The sequence below is a fragment of the Oreochromis niloticus genome, linkage group LG19 (genome assembly GCF_001858045.2).
Source record: "Oreochromis niloticus isolate F11D_XX linkage group LG19, O_niloticus_UMD_NMBU, whole genome shotgun sequence".
Classification (NCBI taxonomy): Eukaryota; Metazoa; Chordata; class Actinopteri; order Cichliformes; family Cichlidae; genus Oreochromis; species Oreochromis niloticus.
The window spans coordinates 8,960,539-8,980,960 of NC_031983.2; the positions used below are offsets into that span (position 1 = coordinate 8,960,539).

The 20,422-nt window shown below is 41.2% G+C and overlaps 2 protein-coding genes and 1 long non-coding RNA gene across 3 annotated transcripts in view; 2 read left to right on the forward strand and 1 right to left on the reverse strand.

The window, feature by feature from the left end:
• Positions 1–11,318, forward strand: part of dnajc17 (DnaJ (Hsp40) homolog, subfamily C, member 17) — a 42,115-nt gene extending 30,797 nt beyond the window's left edge. Inside the window, exon 11 of the mRNA XM_003447743.5 lies at positions 3,767–11,318. Coding sequence (XP_003447791.1) covers positions 3,767–3,892 — 126 coding nt within the window. The 3' untranslated portion in view covers positions 3,893–11,318. The remainder of the gene's footprint in view (positions 1–3,766) is intronic.
• On the reverse strand, positions 11,049–13,364 carry gchfr (GTP cyclohydrolase I feedback regulator). The gene is made up of 3 exons (XM_003447742.5): positions 13,190–13,364; positions 12,546–12,640; positions 11,049–11,575 (listed from the first exon to the last, which is right to left on the reverse strand). The coding sequence occupies exons 1-3, from the start codon at positions 13,223–13,225 to the stop codon at positions 11,446–11,448; spliced, it is 261 nt and encodes an 86-aa protein (XP_003447790.1). The 5' UTR covers positions 13,226–13,364; the 3' UTR covers positions 11,049–11,445.
• LOC112843106 (uncharacterized) lies at positions 13,297–17,715 on the forward strand. Its single transcript, XR_003215234.1, has 2 exons — positions 13,297–13,435; positions 15,764–17,715. It is a non-coding gene; the product is annotated as an uncharacterized LOC112843106 (long non-coding RNA).
• The last annotated feature ends 2,707 nt before the right edge of the window (positions 17,716–20,422 follow it).

The following is a 20,422-nucleotide window of genomic DNA, read 5'->3' on the forward strand; positions in this document are numbered from 1 at the left end:
CTCTTGTAACTGTCAGTATACCTGACAATGTGGAAATCAAAGCTATACCCTTAATTTTAAGCCTCAATAGTATCCAAATGGATGAGTTATATAAAAAACAAAAAACACCCACAATACCGTTAAGAGAGGTTCCAACATTTGTCTTTCCACTGAGCAACAAACTTATTATTTATTTTCCTGTTCCAGGCTGTAAACATGCTTTTTAAAGCTATTACGTTGAACTCTATTGAAGCTGACTTGCTGTTGGTACCAGTCATTCCAGCAGCTATGGGTTTTTTTTTTTTTGCTGCTTGGATCAGATGTATAATTTTTTTCTGTCAAATAAAGGAAGTTTGTGCATTGCATGCGAGGGGCTAAAAACAGGAAATACATTCGGGTCTCGACCTCTGTGGTTTGTTTGTTCTTTACTTGCAAAAGCGGTGTAGTAGAACAAACCTTTGGGGTTTTGTGTCTGCTGACTTCTGTAATGAATGTTGATTAATCCGCTACCATTTAGAAAGCTTAGGTTTTGTCTGCACGAGAATTTCACCTCGGCTCCAGTGATGCATCTGCAGTAAGGCTGCCTCTTTGTTTGCGTTAGCATGAGCGCTTGGGTACCTTCACATACACACACACACGCCCAAACGATCTCTGTACTGGTATTTGCCTTTCATAAATCACAGCTCGGTGACACACACACACAAATACAGAAACACACACTACGCCACCACACACCCGGCAGTTAAATAGTTCCTTGATTAACTTCACCACAGTGGATCAGAGCACACATTTTAGCTGGGACCACAGAGCAGGCTTGTTAAAAAACCCATTCTTAAGCTTTGGAGGACTTTAAAGTCACCTCTCAGCGCAGCGACCGTCTAGTTGAAGACACGTGATGCTTTATGGTGTTAATGAGTGATCCATTTGTCAAATTTGAATTGGTGAGCCGTCAAGTTGCAAGGTTAAAAGCCGTTAAGCGTGAAATGGCAAGATTTTAACGGAAACGGTTTTGAATAGATGTAGTTTCACTTTACTCGTGTCCACGCTTGTCTGTCTCTATTAAATGTACAAACACATTTTCAATCACTTGTCCTCACACGCTCGGCGATCTGACAACTTGTGCCGCGGCCACCTGCACTCCTGCCATGCCTCCTGCCGTGTGTGGGAAGGACTTTTCAGAGTGTGTGTGTGCTGCTTGACTCATGGTGATCATGATGTCATTACTGGCCTGGGGTCAGGCTGGGGTGTGCTTTTTCGAGGCCTAGCCATGCACTGATATCACGTAGCTAATCCTCAGCTTGTTTATATGTATGCATGTGCGTGTGTGGTTGTGTGTTTTACTACCATTCCACCTCAGCGGTGGCCTTGAACCCTCCTGTCTTGGCTTTGTACAGTGGCCCATTGTTTGTGTTTTGTGGTTTCCCGCTCACCCCGGATCCTGGTGTTAAGGCACCAAACACCCAGCCGCCCCTACACACACACACACTTGCACACACAGACACACAGACATAGACATGCACATATGTACGCACCAAGTGTTTAGTTACAGAGTGATGCACTGGCTAAATATGTATATTGTAAGTTAACACCCGAGGCAAGGAAACATCCCTCATTCTGAGAAGAAATGCGTCACACTGCCCATAAAGCACCTGTTAATGCACAGAATTCCCCTACATCATTAGTGTCGTGCAGTCTGCCCATGATGCCATTATCATGCTGGGCTGAGAAAAAGGCAGACCAGTTCTAAAAGTTTTCCTGGCGCACTTCAGCATTGTGCCCAGTAGGGGGCGTAGCAGAGTATGGTTATACTTGCTGTATAGGCAGGAGGATTTCCACAGCTTCTTGTATATTTGCTTGTGTTTTGTTTAATTTTAAGTTACAAGAGTTGTTTATTTACCTAATAGTGTTCGCGTGATATTTCATAGTTACGTGTCAGACAGGGGCTTGAGCTCACGTTATTGGAATGATAATAGCAGCTTTCCTCAATCCAGGGGTGGCGTAGGGGGGAGTGAGGGTAACGTCCCCCCTCACCGACCCTCTCTTTTTTCCTTCTTCCTCCACGCTAGACCCTCTTTCTCCCAGCACACGGATGCTGGAGTCCCTATGATATTTTCCAGATGCCTTAGCGAGTGCATCGACAAAACTTACCACTCCTCTTCAGATTGCTCCCTGTCCTTAGTGCACACGCTCACTCTCTCCTGCAGCTCACTGTCTTGTTAAAGAGACACTTCCTTGGCCCAGCAGACTTCCTTGATATAATCTGTTCAAAGAATGGCTTTCTTTGTGTACACGTGGTCTTCCTTCCTAATCAATGATGGGATGATGGTCTCCATGAGTGCATATGTTTGCGTTGCATATACAGTATAAGCACAATCCTGGTGAATTTTAAATTGAAGTTGTCAGATTTAAATTTTTTCTTAAAGTGTTTTCTCGTTTCATCACAGTCTGTTTCTTGTGTTTCGATCTTGGTTGACCGGTGTGTGGCATTGGTCATTGCACAGATGTGTGTGTGTGTGTGTGTGTGTGCGTGTGTGTGTGTGTATGTGTGTGTGTGTGTGTGTGTGTGTGTGTGTGTGTGTGTGTGTGTACACAATCCTTTTTGGGCTGTGTTCCACCCTGCTTGATTAGCCATTAGCCAGTGGCTGCCCTCTCTGATTTCCCCCCACAGTATGATAATCCGTCGCCATCATCATCCAAGCCAAAGCCCTGCCAGCAACTGCCAGGCCCAATTCCAGCCCACATTTTAGGTTTAATGACCTAAGGCAGTGGAATTACCCCATCACAGTTTCTCTGTGGGCTGCTGTCTCATGCATGTTCACCATGTCGTCATGGTGAATGTTAACTGAGATGAGAGCATGTGTCCAAATGCGCTGCACTCAAAGGCCTGGTTGTGAAAGCAAACAGAAACTGGACATTGACTGCATTTTTTTTTGTGTGTGTGTGGTTTTTTTAACATCATCAGGTTTGAATGAGCAACACGATGTTGCGTGTCTAACATAGTCACCTCTCCTCCACTTCGGGCTTTTTGTGTAGAGTTTACATGTTGTCGCCACGTACTCCAGCTTCCTAGGACATGCATGTTAGGTTAAGTGGTGATTCTAAATTGACCCTAATTGGTGTGAATCTGAGTGTGACTTGTTCTCTCTCTCTGTCTCTTTTTCCCCTGTGTTAGACTAGCAACCTGTCCAAACTGTACCTCTCTTCTCGCCCATGTAACAGCTGAGATAGGGTCCAGCCCTCCCGCAGCCCTGAATTAGCCAAACGTTGGATAGCTAAGGACTGTTGTCATGATCTAAAATTCCAAGATGTTTGGCTTTTCTTATGACTCTGTCACAGGATCACAGGATCACTCCACAGATTTTACACTTCAAGTTCAGCTTACTTGCGACGAGGACTGCAGAGTCTTTAGTAAAACTTTTTTTTGTAGCTTTATTCATTTTTTGACAAGTCTGAGAAATAGATTTCTCAGTGATACAATCAGGATTATCACTGTTTAAGCTTGGACACCATACATTTATAACAGGAATGCTGCTTGCATTATAAATAAAATTCAGGGGTTTTTGAGGCTTGAACCATAAGTAGAACTAAAAGTTGATCTCTCATGAAATCTGATAGAAACTAGTCTGTTGAACTGATTTTCTAAATCAACTGATTGTCTGGTCTGTAAATAAATCTTCTTATAAATCTTGTTTTTGTAAGTCCTACTATTCAAATTCAGTTTTTAAGTCTGTGTAGCTCTGTTTCACGTTATTATAATAGCCACTTTTTTTTGTTATCACCCCTTCAGGCTTCCCTGTCCAATGAGCGTGACTACGAAAGCATTGTGATGATGAGGATGAGGCAGGCCGCCGAACGTCAGAAACTCATAGAACAAATGCAGAGGGAAGACGAGGAGGAAGCTGCCAAGTCGTAGCACCACAGGACTCAGCTCGTTACCAGCGCTGTGAGACATATTAGATGTAATCCTGCATCAGGCTTTAGTTTCATAAAGCCTCTTATTTGTTTTTATTATTTTTTTTGTATGTAATGTGATGTGCGGCAAAATAAATAATTTTCGTAACCAAACAAACAACTGTTTTTGTGTCATGGCCTTTCCTGAGAAGAGATGTGAGAACCAGCAGGGTTTGATGCACAGCTGTGTAGTGCCAGATAGTAGATAAAAATTTGGAGATTTGAAATGTTTTAGACTGGAATGCATCTTATGACTACGTTTGAAGTACTGCGTTATGGTGTGTGCATTACGGGCCTCTGGGGATTGATTATTGGTCTATTAAGTATCACTGAGTACTAATACATTTGTAGGTAATTTTTTTTTTTTTACAAAGTATTAAGAGAAAGTCTTTATTTATAGTGTTATAAAATGTTATTATCCTTTGTCCAGGTGAAAGTCTCATTGAGATTTAAATCTCATTTCCTAGAGAGGGCAGGCCATCGTGGCAACAAAAGTTACAACAAATACAACATAACAAGTAAAAAACAAATACAATATTCCATAGAAACAAGTGAGCAAAAAATATGCAACAGCAGATCATAAAAACAGTCACACTGACTAAAAGAGTTATTCTCTCAGTCCTCTCCCTCAGTTCCTTCTGTAGATTATTCCAGGAAACGGGGGCGGCATATTTAAAAGCTTTTTTCCCAGGTCTGTTCTGATTTTCGTTACAGTCATTTGTATGACATTGTGAGAGTCAGGCTATATCGGATGTGAGTTTTACACATATAAACACACAGATAAGAGGGAACCAGCCCAAGGAGAGATTTATAGATAAAAACCAACCAATGGGAAAGTGCAGATCTACAGAGATGGCCAGGATTTCAAGAGCCAGTAATAAAACCTAAAACACAATGGTAGACAGTATCTAACCTTTTTAGATAGTGGGCAGGTGCGTTCATAAAAAGCAGATCACCGTAATCCAATAAAGGTAAAAAAGTTACATAAAACAAGTGTTTCATTTACTTGGAGAGAGAAACAAAATTTATTTCTAAAAAAGTAACGTAGTTTCAACTTGGACACAAGCCTTTCAATGTGAGTTTCAAATTCTGATCTATAATGATACTTAGATACTTATAAGATGTGACCATTTCTATTTTGGTCCCTTAAATGGTTTTAATCTCAGGAAACGTTAATAACAACTCTTTGCCATTTGAGAATAACATGAAGTTGGATTTCTCTGCATTTAACACCAACTTAGGTTGAGTTAAATGGGACTGAACAAAATCAAAGGCAAACTGCAGAAATTTAAGGATTTGTGCTACTGATGGAGATGAACAATAGATAACTGTATCATCTGCAAAAAGATGGAATGGAATGTTTGATAAATTATCACAAAGGTTATTTATATATAGAGAAAAGAATAATGGCCCTAATATGGAGCCCTGAGGAACTCCTTTGGATACTGGGTGAAAAGAGGAAGAACACCCAGCAACGTGGACACATTGTGTTCTGATAAGTAATTTGATAACCAACTTACAGCATTTACAGACAGACCAATAATTTTTAGTCTGTTTACTAAAATGACTTGGTCAACTGCATCAAAGGCCTTCAACAAGTCAAGAAAAAGAGCAGCACAGTATTCTTTGCAGTCCATTGCATCAATAATGTCGTTCAACAGTTTAATAGCAGCAGTAATGGTGTTGTGTTGTTTTCTGAATCCTGACTGATGTTGGGAAAGAACTGAATTTTGGTCCAAAAATTCTTTTAGTTGTTCACTAATAAAGTTTTCTAGAACTTTTGCTAAAACACACAATTTAGATATGGACCGGTAGTTATTAACATCTGAAGGATCACCTCCTTTCAACAAAGGGAAACCATAGGTAGATTTCCAAATTGCAGGGATCTCATTGTTCAAGAGGCGAAGATTAAAAATATAAGTTAGTAGTTCTGCTATAAAATCTGCAACCAACTTAGGAAAATAAAGATCAAGCTGATCTGGTCCTGCAGATTTATTTGGATTCAACAGATTTAAGGTCCTGTGGTCCTCAAAGAAATTTAGAAGAGAAAAGCTGAAGGATTGGTCCACAGATTCAGTTTGAGTGGTCGAAGACAGAGCCTCCTGTTCATTAGGCAGTTTTAAATATGGATGTAAAGATTCAAATAAAGACCTGGAAGAAACAAAAGACTCATTAAAGCGGTTTAGAATTTCACATTTTTCTGTCAACAAAAACTGGCATCTCATTGGTAGTTATGTCCCTATAAAAACATGTTATAATTTTTTTTAGGATCATTAAGATGTTCAGTAGTTTTTGAAAGATAAAATTCTGATTTGGCCCTTTTAATGAAGAAGGCTGAACGATTTCTTAGCTGTCTAAAAATCAGCCAATTTGTCTCAGATTTAGTTTTTCTGGCCTGAGCCCAGGCAGCATCCCTTTTTTAAAGAGACTGGACAGCTGAGGGAAAAAAACAAGGATTGTTTGTGCTTAAGGGCTATGTTTATTTATAATTTTAATAAAGGCATCATAAAAGTATTTTCATGCCAGTTCTACATCACTGATCAGGTAGATTGTATTCCAGCGGTAGTCACGTAATTCATGAAAGAAGGCTTGCTCACAGAAATCCTTAAAATCCTGTTTATGAAATATTTGTGGTTTTGGTTTTGGGAGGTTCAGTTGTGTCACTGCAGCTACCACACAGTGGTCATTGTTATCATTAGCAAAAACCCCAATGTGAGAATATTTACACATCACACATAGATTTAAAACTGTCTGAGGCAGAAGACAATCAGTCTGAGTTAAAATCTCCAGCATTCATTAAGGGCCAATTTCATTAAAATCTAAAGTGGTCAGTTTGTCACTAAGTGAAATTAAAGCCTCAATAATAGCTGAGGGGGTCTAACAACCCTACAATAGGAATAAAATGGTCCTTAAAAAGTTGGAGCTTAAAGGCAGGAAAGAAAGAAAGAAACTGCTTACTAAAAGATTAAAAGATACTGATGATTGGACAATAACATGGAATTTGTTTTTTACATAAATTGCAACACTAACACAACGAAAACATTTGTAGCCCATTATTGCAACGTCTTTGTCAGTAACTGATATTGTAAGCAAAGTTTCAGATAATATAAGAATATCAGTATCCAATGCGTTCACCAACATTTTCAATAAATCTCTTTGGGAGGTGAGAGCACAGGGAAATAAACCAGTCATATGGAATAAATAAATCAATTAAATCAGATGAACTTAGAGCTGTGCTGATGATCACATTTGAAAAAATCCCCTTTTGTGCCCTATGAGAGGACTAGAAAATAAGGTTTATCTTCCTCTCCAGACTGTTGTTGTGCCTCATGTGGACAGAGAGCCCAAAGAGATTGGCCGTGCTACACCACACATAATCAAAGTTGCATAATGATATAATTTGCATCTGTCAACCATTGTCTGGTTCAGTGTGACTACTCACTGCCTCATTATTCAAGCCAAACAAGTGTGATGTAAAAAAAAAAATCATTCTTGTCTGCACTCTCATTCAGAAGCCGTGATCCAAACCACAGACTCTCTGATGTGACTACGTGGAAATCATTTTTTCTTCCATGCTAATCAGGCTGCGATTGGAACACAAGGTAGGCTTTTATGGAATTCTTGTGGGCTTGTGTGATGAAACGTGAACATACTCTGGAGGCCCTCCATTACAGAGTTGGTGGTTTAGATGATTTTTCCCTTTTCTTTGTATTCACTAGAAAAGTTTTCTACTCCCTACTGAAAAATTAGGTTCCAAAACGGTGTTCATTGAGGTCTGATCTTTGGTGGTAGATGGGACATTGAGCATGCGTATTCTCTATGCAAACCCTTTATTTTATAAAAGTCAAACAAATGGTCAAAAAAACGTACTTCTTCATGGATCTTCAAATCCAAATTTTTATTTTGAGACTGACGAGAGCAGCTTTGAGTAATTTACACGCCATAGGAGTTCCTTGCAAACACTTGCTTTGAACAGAAGGTGGTTGTGGCCCTCCGATGACCACGTTAGGATATCCCCTCCCTTTATCGTCACACAGACCCAAGAGTAGGAGAAACAGTGCTCAGAGCAGTCTGAAGCTTGAGCTTTTGGCTTATAGAGCCTGTGTGTACTTAACTGACCTCCTTATTTTAAACATGAACATTCACCACAAAATGTGCACTGTACAGCAGGGGTGTCAAGGAGGAGATTACTAAATGTATAATAACACAATTATACATTTTTTGTCTTCTATAGTCTAACCTTTTTGTTACAAAACATTGAATGAGTCCAAAAGTCTTCAGATTAGCCATAGCCACATAGCAACATGTTGGCACAACAGGAAACATTTTATTACTATTTATAGATATTTTTTATATTGATTGAAAAGTTTTGGAAAGATGGGAAATTCATTCAAAGAGATTGGAGCCACGCCTGAACACCCCCCCCCCCCGCCATACTCATCATTTCATGAGTAATGAAATTTGATTGGCAAGTTAGTGGATATTATTGTCGGATAAGTTAATTTGTTATGTGACTGCAAGCTTAATGTACAGCTGCTGTATTTCTCAGGGAGAGAAGAAAAAAATGTTCATGTGAGACACTAATAGATGGAGAAAGAGCAGAAATGGGAGGAAAATTTGAGCTTTTTTTTCCAAAGATGAGCACTGCTCAGCAAGTGAGATTTGATAAACTTGAAATTTAAAGCTTACATGTGATGTCCTAATACACTTTTTAAAATCAGATATCGGCTTTCTACATTACGTTTTTTGCTACATTATGTTTTCATCAAACATCTTGCAAAACTAACTGTAGTGCACGAATTTCATGTTAATCAAAGGCTGCATGAAAACACCCGCAGTTTAGTGCAAGCTGAACTGTTAGTTTGCAGTGATGCACGATGTTGTACTGGTTACATCTGGGTTACTGTTACTTGGTTGCATCACTGATCGCAGACATCACTTTATTTTGATCAATGTATTTATATTTACTTTCTGAAGTCTATTTTTCATACTAGCTTTATTGTGTCTATGTGTTGGAAATCAGTCATATAGATCATGAAACATCTGAGTGTATTTTCATGAATTCATTTGGCTAAATCCACAAAGAGCAGTGAATATCCTAGTAGCAGCAAAAGATCAGATCATCACAGTCTGTACACAAAGAAAAAAATACTGGAGCTCACAAAACAACTTATGTGACTTATTTCTAAGTAGTTCTTTTCACCACGCTGCACGGCTACACCCAGTCTTAGGGTTCCCCCACCTGCCAAATCCCACTTTAACACCTGCTTACATTCCTAGCTGCTTTAAAGCCCACTAATTAACACATTTTTATTGTGGGTAAGTCTAATTGTGAAAAAAATAAAAGCAACACTTTGACAGGCTGTTAGGTGCTGAACTATTTCTTGGCAGATGACTTTCTGGAGTCATGCCGTCATTGTGAGGTAACCAGTGGAGACTCTGGGAAGTTACTGGTCTGAGCCAAGAAACAGTCTGGCGCATAAACCCCCCCATTTGGCTCTGGCTTAGGCCTGAACCCACAGACACAAGATTTATCAGTCTTCCTATCATCCAACTGTCCATGAAGTGTTTTTTTTTTGCAAAACCAATGCACCATTGTTTTAATCCTAATTTAAAGCTGCCCCTCTTGATGAAGAGCTGAGCTTGTTTCAGTGCAACCAAACTCAGCGTTTCCATTTCACACGCCCCATTCCACCCTTGGCTTCCATGGATCGTGTCATAACTCAATAACCAGCGTAAATTAAAACTAGAAATTTGGTGTTCTTTTTCTAATGGTGGCCTCAAAAACAAATTCTCAAACTTCTGATTTTGTTGTTCTACAAGCAAACTGTTGCGCAATAGGCTTATGTAATATGTATCCAGAAGATTCTGTATTGCTCATTTAAGTTCTCTGAAGTGACGTGCTACCTCTCTGTGACCCACATAAAGGCAGACCTTACCGTGCCAGACTACTGCGGTCACCCCAGGGTTTTGTAACAAGGTTCTCTGGACTGTGGAACATGTATCCATTCGAATAGTCTGTTTTTTCCCAGTTCCCTTTGGGGGGAAAGCTATTGCATAATCGCGTGTCTGCATTTGCAGGCCTGTGTGGCGGTGCTTTCTCCTGTCATTGTGTTATTTAGGAGCCACGGTGCAGCTTCGCAACATCCAATCTAGCCATCCATCTCCCCGCCACTCCTGCGCCGCCTCACCGTGGCTGTTACACAATGTCCAGCTGTGGAACACAGCGGTGGTGTGTTGGGAGACATCTGTGCCTCTCCTCCTGCAAAATCCCCTCATCACATGGTTTTGTTTATGCATAGCCGCTTTCAATATCCCAGCAATGTGAACAAAAGAAAAAAAAAAACAGAAGGGGAACACATAAACTCTGTCCAAATGACAAGAGGAAATACAGTCACAGGAAATACATTCGCCACCAACTCTCCCCCAAGCCCACAGTGGCTTGTGCTGCATGCAAACCAGGATGGATGAGCCTGTTGCTCTGTCATATCACCAATTATGGCAGCGGCACGGAATCCTCACGGTATCTCGTTGCTTCCCATTTTCCTCACATTGTCCGTGTCGAAGCAGTCACTGCGGTGTACCCAAACAGTATCTGGAATGTCTGTGGCAACAGAACTGCGAAGCACCGTCTCCTTTTGATCTTTAGCAGGGAGGTAGATGCTAAGTCATGTGTGAGGCAGCAGGTCTGGTAAGAGTTTGGCTGTGAGCTAGTTGGCAACGTTTCTGGTTTGCGGGCTAGCGATCCGGGCTGGCCCCAGACATTTGTTGGCAGACCCGAGGCTGTAATGAAACCACCCAGAGTGTTTTGGCTCTCGCAGCCAGACTTCTGCTCTCAGTGTTCCTGCGACGCTAGTGTCTCATCTTCAAACGTGTAGAGACTCTGTAATGCCCCACAGAGCTGTAACAGCCCACAACAAGTAACAATAATGTTTATCGTGTTTTATGTTTGATGTCCTGTATGCATCTGTTTTACAGATTTTCAGACGATTACACATTATGTTTAATTCTGTTTAAACTGATTACTTTTAATAATAAGTACACAATCCACATCATGACATCATTAAGTTAGAAACACATGTTTAAAAAAAAAAAAAAAAAAAGTCTTTACACAGCAATGCATGTACAAATGTTTCTAGTGTTTTAATTAGAAAAAAGTGAGGCTTGGTTCAGGCTATATGATATATACCCAATAAATCTACTCTGGTCACTACACTGTATCACCAGTGATAAACAGTATTGACAAAGGATACTGTAAAACCTCTGGAATGTAGTTTCAGTAATCCCCTGAATCTGGTGACCTATCATCTAATCTGAGACCTTATGTAAGGGATAATCCAAACTTTAGTTTGACTATGGCGTTATTTTATAGCTGCCAATATCTTGAATGTAGAATGTATAGAGTAAAAACGGGTGACAAAGTTATTCTGCATAATTCATTTACCCTTTTAAAGGCTTATACAAGTACCCCCCCCCCCCCCCCCCCCCCCCCAAATACGGTATCTTTGTGATCCATCACTCCATCTCCTTGTGAAGACACCACACCAGTGTCTGTCCCACACCTGTCATGGACACCACGCGGAAGCCGATCTTCTCCAGTTTGTCCAGCACCAGGCGAGGCGGGTCATCCACGTGATACTCGGAACTGAAACAAGCATAAACAAAGCAATTCTGCTTTCCACAGATGTGAGGGTTTCTGCATCTCTCAGTAAACTTCTCTTGGAAAATAGAGTGCTGTTAATTGTTCTAGTGCTTGTTCACTTCCTTCCACACCTTGTTTCATTTGAATCAGATTGCCAATGGCAACACCTCCCTGATCTGTATTCCATCACCTTGAACGGTTTACTCCAAATCTGCAAAGCAGCAGCCCCCCCCCACCACCACACTGAAGCCTTTTCCTCTATACGACCTGATTTCAGCTCTGCCGTCAACATGTACATGTTAACTGCCAAAATGTACGAGGCATCAGTTTTAAGTGGCTAAATATGGAGATGCTGCCCACCGTGAGCACATTTACAGTACACTTGGAATAAAGTCTGCACGTTTGTGTGGAGCTAAAGATCAGAATGGAGGCAATGGTTAAATCTTACCCATTTACAATCACTGATCAAAATTGTTTCACAAAAACTATTGAATCAGGAGTAAAATCCTGTCAATCTTTGTAAGAGACATCAGCCTCATGGTGTTTAAAAGCCGGAGCTGAGATACACTTACAAAACCTTACCATTTATCCTTGGGTGTTTCACATGGTAGCTCTGAGAGGTCAAACACACTGCAATTTAAGAAAAATGAAAATAGAAAAATGCTGCAAAGACCCTCAACTAAAGTGTTTTTCGGAAGACAATAAGGTGAAGGATCAGCTACAGTAAATGGCTAATAGCAAACATCTCTAGTTTATACAAATCATGTGATTAAATCACACATTGCCTTGCATCTTCCTCCTGCTATTACCTGCTATTACCTCCTGTTACCGTTACCCCAAAAACACTTCCGTTCTGATTTATTAAACTTCCGTTGTGTTTTAGCTGCAATAGATTTCACCTCTCAGGGCCACCATAACAGGCTTCCCACATTTGACCTATATAGCTCCCACGATTACTGACTTTGGTACTCACAAATTGTTCCCCAGCATAGTCGTTTTCCTTGCTCCCAGGTAATTCATGACCACTGGATCCGAAAATTCATCCCCCACATTTGTTGGACCGTTCTCCTGCAAGGCAGCATTAAGTGTATTACCCACACAGCTTATAATTTACTCTAGAATTATTGGGAGGAAAAAAGAAAAACGACAGCATCACTAAAACAGATTGTCTGTACAGCTCTCACTGATTGCACCTGCAGCCCTCTGGCAGGTGCACATGATAATCTCCAGTATCGGAACAAGCTAAAAATAGATTATCCAATATACTCAAAGGGCACTGGAGGAATTAGGCTGCTGGAGTCGTGGACACAACAAAATGAACATGCGCAAACAAGAGACCGACAACTGAGCAACATGTGTTTTTAATTTACGTGGCGCGCGCGCACACACACACACACACACACACACAAAAAGGTCCCACGCACGCTTCTCGCGTCTTTTGTAACCTTAACTTTTTTCTCCCAGCGTGCCGAATATTACCGACCACTGGATAACCAACCTTGGCTGATCAGTAGGCTAGTGTGCGCATTGTTTTGCAGTCAAATAAACACATGTGCGACTCAAACGCGCCTCCCCCGACAGCATGATGCGAGTCGTTTATGTATGCAAGATACACACCAGTCGAATCTGTGTGCTGACGAACATGTACGGCATCCCGCTCGCTGGCTTCGCTCCGTTATTCCCCCGGGAGTGACTGAAAGAGGTCTCCTCACAGACGCGACGGTGCCCTCTTCAACTCGCGCTCCAGCTGACTGCGCTTAGCGGAATGCGGAAACACCCACCGCGACGAGCCAATCACAGCTCCCCTCTCAGCATCTGTCAACAGCCCGCTCTGCACAGGGTCTTCTTCAACTGGGATCGCTGGTATGTTGATATGAGAAACGCTGGGCAATGTGCATGTACGAGAAGGAAATGTTAGTTTATAGTTTCATTTAACTAAGTCATTTTTTTTTATTCTTCCAGTGCGAAAGTTCACTTTAAAATCTCATCATTCTTAGGATGGGAATTTATTTAATAAGCTACACATTTATTAAATTGCATTTCAGCCACAATCAAATGTGCTACACATTTTTCTTTCATTTTCAGGCAACTTACTGCAAGTGCAAAGAAAGGCAATTTCAGTTTTCGTGGTCGCTGTCGTACAGTCTACTCTATGTATTTGCATGTATTTGTTTAATGCATGTATTACATTAAACCTGCACTGTCTCTCCTTTCCAGAGATTTATTAATTTCCTCCTGAGTTCGGTAATAATAACTCTGGATCAGTCTTGTGACTGGGAGGGAAATGAAAGGCACAGACCAAAGGAAAGCAACAATGGTGGGAACTCTGATAAGATCAGTAATATGAATGTAATGTCCTGTGGATGCCAGAAAAGCCTGGTGGACTCTCGGTTAGGCTTTGCATGTCATGGTCAGTGGGAACAGTAATTTAAAGCCTGATCGCTGCTTAATAATATTGTGATGGTAGGCAGACGTGCACCCAGGCAAACCAGATTCAGAAATGTTCTGTGCTGCAATCAGTTTTGAAGGCATAAATCGAACCAAAGTGGTTTACCATCAAATCAAATGTGTTTTAAAGATTCGGTTGTGTATTTGTCTTAAATTTAATACATCTTTAGCAGTCTGAATTGACACTGTTAAATGGCTTCTGACATTATACAGAGCCTTTAATGTGCATCTGCTTGATTCAGACTGACATCTGTGCTTGGTGGGGACTGCTGAGAAGAGCTGACCTCTACTTGCTTCTGAGATCAGTGAAATTAAGTGTTTCTTATTTGTTTCATCTTCATTTTTTTTGAAAAGTGCCACTTGTTGATTAACAAGTTAATTTTTTTTAATTCAGTAAAATCAGCTTCAGTTTGGATCATCTGCACTACTCCTACACATCAAAAAGAAACCAGCTGTGGTGGTTCAGGCATCTGACTCGGGAACTCAGGGATCCCTCCTGGGTGTCTTCTGGGTGAGGTGTTCCAGGGTTGTCCTACCACTGAACAGATTATATCTCTCCGCCTGGCCTGGCAACACCTCGGCGTCCCCCTGGATAAGCCAGAGGAGGTAGCTGGGAAGAGAGAGGTCTGGGCTTCTTTGGTTAGGCTGCTTCCTCAAAGCCTGACCTGAGATAAGTGCAAAAAGATGGATGGACGGATGCGGTACAAAATGAAAGAAACAAGTCTTCACCATTAAACTATTGAGATCTGCTGCAGGAGAGAAAACAGGAAGGCAGCAGAGTTGTTGCAGAGGCTCCAAAAACAAAGCAGAGACCCCCTTCTTGCCAAGAAGAACCCTCTCTCTGCAAGCATGTTCCTATGCACTGAGCCACTTCCTGTGCTCCTGCAGCGCCTTCCTGCACTCGCTCATCTGCTGCTGGTTAATAGAGTCCAGGGTCAACTCCTCTCTGACCCTGTGGTGACAGTGGAGCACATCCCTGGTGGGTCCACGGGAAGCAGCTTGATCTTTTGATGAGGTCTCTGCCTTAGCCTCTCTCAGCTGAAGTGTGACTGCCTGCTGCCGGAACGCTTCCATCAAAGCTCCTTTTCTCTACACAACAGTCATAAAAATACACACAAGCAAGAAACACAACTGTGCTCAAGTTGAGTTTCGGCCTGTTTATAACACATGATATTGAAAACAGAAACAGGCATCAATTAAATTCAAATAAATAAGCTTCATGTCTTGTATGTCCAATCTGGCGATTGTGTCGGACATCCCACACGCAATATCAAGCTTCACTTGATAAATGCGTTTGATGGATTTACTTGCTGTGAATAGGCGTGGGTGAGAAATTTGCCTTGAAAGGGTTGCGCTGCTAAAGCGATTGCTCTAAATCACTGAGTGGGAACTGAATAGGAATGAATTATACAGCAGACAGTGTATGCATTTCACGATTTACTGTAGGTGTGTGCTGGGGCTATTATTCCACTATTCAGCCGAGAGATTTAAACTATGGGAGGTTGCAGACAACAGGCACCTCTGACAGACTGGGTGCTAGGCTTGAGCACGGTGTAGGTTTACATTTGTTTAATTGTGATGAATCACTGCATTGTGAGGCCATATACTTTTTTTTTCTTTAGAGCTTCATAATCGTGTGCCTGCAACTGCCTTGTGTAGCCTGGTTCTCCTCCAAGGAGCCTCGCGGTCCCTCTTTTGCAAGGAGATACATCACTGACCTCCTTTTTCTTTGCTTTTTTCCAGATTTCACCCTGCAGCTTACATAAAGCATCTCCGTGCTGCAGCGATATTACCCGACAGCAAGGTTCAGCTCTTTCCTCCTCCTCCTCCTCTCTGTTTTCACCTCACCTCACCTCGCCTCCTACTTTAAAATGCTGTGCTCACTGATAGATGACACAGCCGGCATAGCGTTATGAAACATGTGCGAGCGCTGTCACCGGGTTAACATTTTGCTGAGAAACACCAGGATGCGGTTTCGGCGGTTCTGCGTACTGAAAAGGAGGTTTTGTTTAGGGAGACTTTCTCCCAGTGATGAAGAAAAATGTCATCAAATATTTGGAGCAGCGTTTTCTCACACACTGTCTTTTCTCTCGTCACCTCAATTTAGGGCTTGATTTTGTGCGAGAGGCATGTCCCTTTGGGTTACCACAAATGGGATTGATTGGACTATTAGTAACAGGAAACAACACGATGTGCAATAAACAGAGGGGAACAGAGAAGAACTTTACGATGTCTTGAATGCATCTATCAAGCTATCAAGACTTTTTCACTGGTCTATTCTGTGTTTCATTCTGAAGATTTGTAACCCTGACAGTCATAATTCAGCTGGAATACTTGTCTCTTTTTAATGCAGATTGTTGTTGATGCTGTGAAAAAAGACAGAACAGTCATTTTCTTAAAATGACCTGGGACATATCTCAGTTTATCTTAAATGTTCCAAGAACAGCAGTCTGAGATTGAAATCCTTTGGGATTTATAACTAACTGAGCGGCTGCGCACCATTTACTGTTTGACAACATGATTAAAACACTTCCAAGCATGCCTCAGTCCTTAGTAAACCTCAGAGTTAAAGACTTACTGCAAATAAAGTCATAGTCGGGGGTTAAAGATGATTTGTCTGTCTCAAAATACTACTTTGACTACTCAACTGGAATGTTGATGAAATGTCTCCTTCTAAAGTCTGAAACTTAGCAGGTTTTACTGTTACAAGATGTTAATCTGTTTGGAAAGTGCCATATAAAGACAGGGTGAATGAAATGGTAAGTGTGATGGCTAATTGAACAGGGAGAGGAATGACAGCATGGATGTGTACTGATAGGACTGATTCAAATCTCGATTCTCATCAGGCCCGTGGTCATTGGAATGTTTTTTATTATATGCTGCAGCATGTGGTTGGTGTTTATGCACAAGTCCGGCAGAGGTAATCTGCTCTGTGTATCTTGCAGCTTCGCTACACAAGGGATGGCTTCTCTTAGAATAACTACCATGACAATGAGTTGGGCAAGAGCAAAGGGACAGCTTGGCTTTGTTTAATCCATAACGACGACAGAAAGACAGGATATTGTACCCTTCATTGTGCAAAGATTGCTGGTTTCCATTAAAATATGGTCGTAACAGCTGTGTAGTGTGATGTGTTATTATAATAAAATGCCATGCTGGGCAGCAGCGACTACAGCATTAGATCACATCAGTGATCAGAAGGCGATATCAAGAGTTTATGGCTTTTAAACATCTTTTAGTTACGCTTGACTTGTGCTTGTAATTTGGTAAAACTGTTGCACACATTACCAGTGTATGGCAGCAGGATTTTCCTGTAATAAATCAGCAGATCCTTCACGTTTGGTGATAGCTGTATGAATAAACACTTTGTATCTACAACCCCAATGCCACAAAAGTTGGGATGCTTTGTAAAATGTAAGTGCAATGATTTGGAAATCTCATAAACCTATTTTATTTTATTTGCAATGGAACATTGCCAAACCATTTCAAGTGTTTACACAAAATGAGGTCATTTTGGATTTGGTGGCAGCAACATGTCTCAAAGAAGTTTAGACAGGGTTTGTGTTTACCACAGTGCAGCATCCCCTCTTTTAACCACAGTCTATAAATGTGTGTGAAGTGAGGAGACCAGCTGCCGGACTTTTGGGAGACGAATGCCGTGCGATTCTTGTCTGATAAAGGATTCTAGATGTTCATCTGTCCTGGGTCTTCTTTGTTGCATTTTTCATGTAATGAAAAGTTAACTTCTTTAAGTTTGTGAAGATGTTTCGCTTATCATTCATGAGGCCTCTTGGACGTGAGGGAAAAGTTTGTGTTTGCAAGCTCGATGTGCAGACGATGCTCTCAGCAGGTGAAAGATCTGGACTGCAGAAAGGCCAGTTAAGTACCCAGACTCTTGTAATAGATGCATGGTTTAGCATTATCTTGTTGAAATAAAGCCTTGCCTGAAAAGTATATCAACTGGATGGGAGCACATGTTGCTCTAAAACCTGTTTATACCGTTCACATGCTTTTTCAGATATGTAAGTTGCCAGTTCCATAGGCACTAATGCGTCCCTATGCTATCAGGATCCAAGCTTTTGAACTGCAACTTCTGACCACAGAACAGTTTTCTACTTTGCCTCAGCACATTTTAAATGAGCTTTGGCCCAGAGAAGACAGAAGGGCCTCTGGATTCAAATCTGGCTTTCTCTTTGCAATGATAAAACTTGCATTTGTGCATGGCATGGCAAATTGTGTTTACCATGCCATCGGAGCTCATACGGTGATTTCTGTGACAGACTCTTATCTGTTTTTAATGGAGTACCCCCTGAGAGCCCAAAGATCACAGGTATGCAATATTGATTTCTGGCCCATGCTCATAGACATTTCTCCAGGTTCTCCAAATATTTCGATCATATTATGTCCTTAAGAAACTCTTCTACTCTACGATGCTCTTTTAAGACTTAATCATCAACGTACTGACCTGTTGCCATTTAACAAAAGTAGCTGAAAAATGTTTCTGCAGCTGTTTCTTTTTATTTATTTTTGCTTATCCCACCTTTTGTTTTTCACCCCGCCCCAACTTTGCTAAGATGCGTTGGTGCAATTAATTTCAAAACAGGCAAAATTTTTTCATGAAATAGTAAAATGTCTCACTTTAAACATTTGATTGTTTTTCTTTGCTCTTCTGTGGTAGATACTAAAGTAGTCTTTAATATTAAAGTCTGCGATCAACATTACAATAAGAGAAAAACTTAAATAGATGTGTCCTCTACTTGCCCTGGCTACACAGGAAGAAAGACAGACAATGAGAGAAGATGATGTGATAATGATGTCATGGTATTTCTCATTCTGATCAAGGCCAAACGTCTTAAGGGATTTTCTTGCTGTACGTCATGGCCTTCATCCTTCACATGAGAAACTAAATTTTCAGATGTGGAGCTGCAGGTGTGGAATTCAAATCATGTACAAAATAAAAACAAAAAAACCCACAAACACAAAGTCCACCAGCAACTAGCTATTACCAGAATCATTGCAAAACACCACTTTGGCACACGATGACAATAAATTACCATCTGGCACTATGATTTTATTGTCTTGTTTTGACAGATAACAAGTAAATTACCATCTTGGGCCTGAATCCATTGATAGAACACATCCTGAGTCCCATCATTTAACACGTTTACTGGGTTTGGGGTGCTTTAAAGCTGATCTGACTATCGTGAGTAAGTCAGTGGGATTTCTTGGAAACAGACAGAAGACACAGACATACAGGCACACACACAGACTGTCACGGTTTTACAAGATGATAGATGAAGCTGAAGGCAGAAAGTCACATTCTTAAATGTAGTGTGGTTGTGATGGTTGCTGTGCTCCCAGACCAATAGCTCACTGACACTTATCTAATTCATAATTTGCTGCTTTATTGCAACCTTTAGCTGAAGCACAAAGTCACAAGGGAAACAGGGACAGCAACACACACACACACACACACATGAAAAAATATACTTTGTGCCATTTAGGCTCGTATGTTCTGTCTCCGTCTCTCACTTGATTAAACTGAGTGGGAGGTTGAGTAATGAGGCTTAACATATAATCCAGGCCTCTTTTTCTTATCTTTGGTCGTTCCCTCATACTCCTTCATCCCACCTCTAACCACTTCAGGGAAAAGTCTGGTTTGTCTTCAGCACTCCTCTGTGCACTTTAAACCACACACTGCATTCCACAACAGTCAGCTCTTCCTCAAGTCTGACCAGCACTGTCTGTCATTTTATCTTAGTGCTGAGATTCAGATTGAGAGAAAGCGTCTGCTACATAATGAAATTCTACAGTGGAACTAGAAATGTAGTGCACATGGCAAAGGCACTTTTTAAATACCTATTAAAATGGGAGCAGTGAGTGAACAAGAGGGGATTTGGCAAAGGCACTGGTGTCGTAAACGTCTGATAGCTTCTATGCTGAGGAGCAAGTGAACATTTTGTCTTTGATGTTGATGTGTTAGAAGCAGGAAAAATGGGTATGCATGAGAATTTGAGCAAGTTTGACAAGGGCCAAACTGTGATGGCTAGATGACTGGGTCAGAGCATCTCCGAAACGAAGCAGCTCTTGTGGGGCGTTCCCGATGTGCAGTGGTCTGGATCTATCAAAAGTGGTCCAAAGAAGGAACAGTGATGAACCACTGACAGAGTCATGGGCTGCCATTCTCACTGATGCCTCCTGTCCATTGTCGAAAGCAGCAACAATGGGCGCGTGAGCATCAGAACTGGAACATGGAGCATTGTTGGCAATGGACGAAGAACCCACATGGATAGAAGGGTGCTTTGCCGAAAAACAGAAATGGTTCAGGAATGGTTTGAGGAACTCCAAAACAAGTTTGAGGTGGCCCAGCTCTCAATCCAATTAAGCATCTAAGAAATGCTC

What these genes read in the sequence shown, in the direction of transcription:
- gchfr (XM_003447742.5), bottom strand. Translation starts at nt 13,225, where the DNA reads ATGCCGTACATGTTCGTCAGCACACAGATTCGACTG. An exon ending in TCAGCACACAGATTCGACTG is followed by an intron (nt 12,641 to 13,189) that starts GTGTGTATCTTG and finishes GCTGCCTTGCAG; the next exon opens with GAGAACGGTCCAACAAATGT. An exon ending in ACTATGCTGGGGAACAATTT is followed by an intron (nt 11,576 to 12,545) that starts GTGAGTACCAAA and finishes TGCTTGTTTCAG; the next exon opens with TTCCGAGTATCACGTGGATG.